At 41.0% G+C, this 4,087-nt stretch overlaps 1 protein-coding gene across 3 annotated transcripts in view; it reads right to left on the reverse strand.

Annotated features, from left to right (window-relative positions):
- Positions 1 to 250: 250 nt before the first annotated feature.
- LOC144709400 (GTPase activating protein 1-like) overlaps positions 251 to 4,087 on the reverse strand; it is a 5,833-nt gene continuing 1,996 nt past the window's right edge. The window contains exons 2-4 of one of the 3 annotated variants that reach the window (XM_078582948.1): positions 2,760 to 2,855; positions 1,781 to 2,119; positions 251 to 508 (exon numbers count right to left, since the gene is read on the reverse strand). In XM_078582948.1, the coding sequence (XP_078439074.1) occupies positions 1,790 to 2,119; positions 2,760 to 2,855 (426 nt within the window). In that variant the 3' untranslated portion in view covers positions 251 to 508; positions 1,781 to 1,789. Of the gene's footprint in view, positions 520 to 1,780; positions 2,120 to 2,759; positions 2,856 to 4,087 lie in introns of all 3 variants that reach the window. The other 2 variants (XM_078582949.1, XM_078582947.1) reach the window with 2 other exon arrangements.

Below are 4,087 nucleotides of genomic sequence, written 5' to 3' on the forward strand. Positions count from 1 at the left end.
TTGCAATTTTTAGCTGACTCCACAAGACAAGCTGATCTATTTCAAGATTTTTTTCGAATTTATCATATGCTCCAATTTACCCAGTCCTTAAGGAAAACTGGGGGCTGTTAACCCAGTTTTTTTTCTTAATATGTCAATTTCAAATCTTAGGTGCAAAAAATAAAATACTTAAATCTGAGATAAATAAGATCAACATATTTTATCCCTCATATGTATATTTCATAATTGATTTACATTTCAACAAGAAAACTTACGAACAATCAGATATATTTACCATCAAGAGCACATAAATCACAACAACTAGATACAAAGTGTCATGTTATAGCCACATTATTCTTTAGTATGCAGGCAACTATTAATCTAAAACATTTGTATTTGTCAAAGTAAAAGCACAACTTCTCCAGAAATCAAACACAAAAGAACTCCAGAAACTTGAATACCAAGAGCGATATTCCTCCATCGAAGAATGCAATTCCAAGCAGGCCCACTTGATATCGAGCTCAATCTGCTGGATATAAACTATTAAGTGGGTATTTAATCTGAATTACACTTTAAAAGCTGTCTTAAATAATATTAAAGTAATACATACCTAGTTTCAAAACACAAATTGATAATGTTGGATATAAGTAAATGGAAATTCCGATGAATGTAATGGGAAAAATTTGAATCTCATACGGATCTAGAAGATTAGTAGTTTAAACTTCACAGGGAAGTTTGATGCACTAGGAGACAACCTAAACCAACAAATCCAGATTTGATTAAACAACAGGATTTCCACCTTTATCTAGTGAAATGAATCCAAACAAAAGAATATTACAATAATATCACTACTTCTAACTGATTCTGTGTGGGTTTTATTCGTATACAAGTCTTGAAGATGGACAACGGAAATCGGAATGTAATGCGCCCATGGCAAGGGACAGAACGACATTTTGGCAAGTCATCGATCACAGAGTCTCCGGTAAGGAACAAACCACTGAATGATGAGACACAAGGTGATGCACCGTACATACCACGACTTCAAACTGGTTCTCTGCAAGTTTTACTTGTGTGCAAGGCTCGAAGACAGACGACGACGGAAATTAGAGTGTGATGCATGGCACGGGACAAAGCACCATCTTGGCCAGTCATCCATCACACAGTCTACAATTTTTTTTCTGTTTCCATACGAGGGGTCGGACGTAGCAGACGACTGAAGAACGGAGGACGGTTGAAAATCAAGAGTAAATCAAAGGCCCCTGATGATGAGATGGAACGAGATGGCACGACACAGTAGTCACAAAAGCTTTCATCCTGTTTATGCCGGGAGGGCAGAACCTATGACTGATGATAGTACAGGACGGAACATTAGACATGGTCGTTCTGTTCTTTTTGTGCAAATTGTTCGTTCTGTTCGGTTTTCCGAACAGAACAAAAACAAATTTGAACAGAACATCGCACAGACCCACGTGCGGTTCTTTTGTTCGCTTTGTGCGAATGTGTGAATTTGAGCGAATGTGTGAATTTTGTTCGTTTTTGAAAAAAAAAAAGAACAGAACAAAGAACAAGGCCCTGCGCGGTTCTTTTGTGCGAATTTTTTGTTCGTTTAAAACGAACAGAACAGAACAACCATGTCTATCTGTCCACAAGCCTTATAACTGATTCTCCTCTGATTCATTGTGTATAATTTAAGGTGATGTGAGCCCTAAGTTATTTCGACGACTCAAAACACAGTTTTCTTATGTAATTGCTGAAAATTAAAATCTTGCTTGGAAAGCAGTAGGCAAGAGCTGAGTATTACCCGGGAAGCTCAGCCATGGTGACCCATATGGTGATGGTGGTGACGGCGTTCGTGAAGCTGGGTGGGGGGGAGGTCGACCCAATTCAGCTGGAGCTCGATCTCACCCGACTCGACATCGCGAAGGCGGAGGGCTATGTCCTGGACGAGCTTGCCATCTCGGAAATGGATCTTGCTTTCCTCTGCCAGGGAGTTAGTGCGGCTGGGGATGATGTTCTTGACAATCACGCTCTCGGGAAGGTTTTGCAGACCCATCCTCACTGCCTGAATGAATGGCATAACGTCAATGTCTGCGTTCCCCATCTTGTCGTCCCGGCCCAGTATGTCCTTATCATATACACTCTGATCCAAGACGAAATTCAAAAAATCAGTGAAAGTGTCTGCCATGAACTTTGCATGAGAGAGAAGACTATAGAGGATCCCAAGCATTTATACAAGACCTTTTCATAACAAACCAGACAAGAGAGAGAGAGAGAAAGAGAGAGATCCAGAGAAATTTTAGGGATTTGAAGAAATTTTAGGGATTTGAAGATTGGACAATAACAAGCCAGGCAAGATATTATCCTAGATCTGACTGGAAAAACCAAGACAAGAGAGAGAGCCACATAAATTATTGAAGAAATCAAGAAATTATTCAAGATTTGGCCGGAAGAAGCCCAACGAAAGAGAGGGCGAGAGAGAGAGGAGGATAATCCATTGCATGAAAACATCTAAGACCTTGCCAGGAAAAGTTAGAGAAATAAAGAAGAGAGGAGAGAAGAGCCAGACGAAAATGCCCAGATGAGAAAAAGAGGATATAAAGAGAGATTAAGATAGGAAAGACACAGAGAGATATTAAAAGAGCACTGATAGAGAGACAGAAAGAGGGGGAAAATAGAGAGAGGAGGGCCACAGAGAGAGATACAAGAGAGGAGAGTTACAAAGTGAGAAGGAAGAGGTATAGAGAGGAGAAACAGAGATAGAGAGAGAGGAGAGGACTCACAAGGTGGATCGGGTGTGAGGGATCGAGAACGCACAAGGTCAGCTCCTCATTCCACTCTGGATTGACGCTCTTCTTCACAACGCCAGTCTTCAATTTCTGCAAGAAGAAAAATTCGAGATGATCTCAAAACGATGCAAACGTGGAGATTTAGATCTCATAACACGACGGTTAATCTAGAAAATCATGCCAAAACAACCCTTCAAATGCTCAAAGATCCGATGAATATATGAGATATGAAACATAATCTCAATCAGAAACCTGATCGAAAAGAATCTAAGTGACAGAAAGAATCCACAGAAATGATCTTGCAATTGAAAGCAGAAGAACACAAACACTGCATAAGCCCGCAGTCATTAAGGATTTATAAAAAATATCAAAGACTGAACCTTGATGGGGAGAAAAAAATCAAAGCAAGTATTGAAAAAATCATAAAAAACAATTAATGTGCAAAATAATGTCCAGAGAACCCTTCAAATGCTCTGACGTCTGAGGAAGAGGAGATCACAACTGCTTCCTCGATTGCTGTCGATCATCTCATGCTAACAATCTCAGTCAGAAACATGATTGAAAAGAATGAGGTCGCCAATGAAAGTGAAGAAGGAACTTTACCAGTAGTGATCTGGAGGATTTGGCTCCAAAGGGAGAAAAAAACATAGCAAGTTTGGAAACGTGATAATCACAGTCTCGTGATCTCAATTACAAACTTGATTGAAAAGTCTCAAGTTACAGTCAAAAACATCGCCATTGAAGGCAAAGGATGAACTCTAACTGTGCCATCGTGGAAAAAATACCGACTATTTCTCTGTAAAGAGAATACCGCAGCATTATTTAACCCACATTCAATCAACCAATGGGGAAAAAGATGACCGGGAGTCGGTGAGTAACTTTTTCTCTGTCCTGGGTTTTTACTGATACGAACCTTGATCTAGGTTCATATCGAGAGGAGAGTAGAGGACGAGGCGAGGTAGAAGTTCCCGGGGTAGGAGGGTCGAAACGGGAATGATAGGAGGGGTTGAACAGAGGAGGTAGGAATCGACCAGGGATGAGCCGGCTGGATGGTTAAGGGGTAAGATCAGGTGAGACGATCACGGGGAACGGGGATCATTGGACGGTTAAGGGGATGGGACTGAGACAGGGAGGATCGAGATAGTGAGCCAAGAGGCCAATCTTACCTTAAGTCTTGACTGCCCTCCTCAAGGGAGGGCTATACATATTTATAAGAGGCGGAAGCAGCCTACCATAAACATGAGATGACTGAAATGCCCCAAGTGGGCTAAAATTCCTAAGATACCCTTGGGGGTAGAGGATCGTATCATTTACCCCAATCA

Source organism: Wolffia australiana, chromosome 11 (assembly GCF_029677425.1).
Source record: "Wolffia australiana isolate 7733 chromosome 11, ASM2967742v1".
NCBI lineage: Eukaryota > Viridiplantae > Streptophyta > Magnoliopsida > Alismatales > Araceae > Wolffia > Wolffia australiana.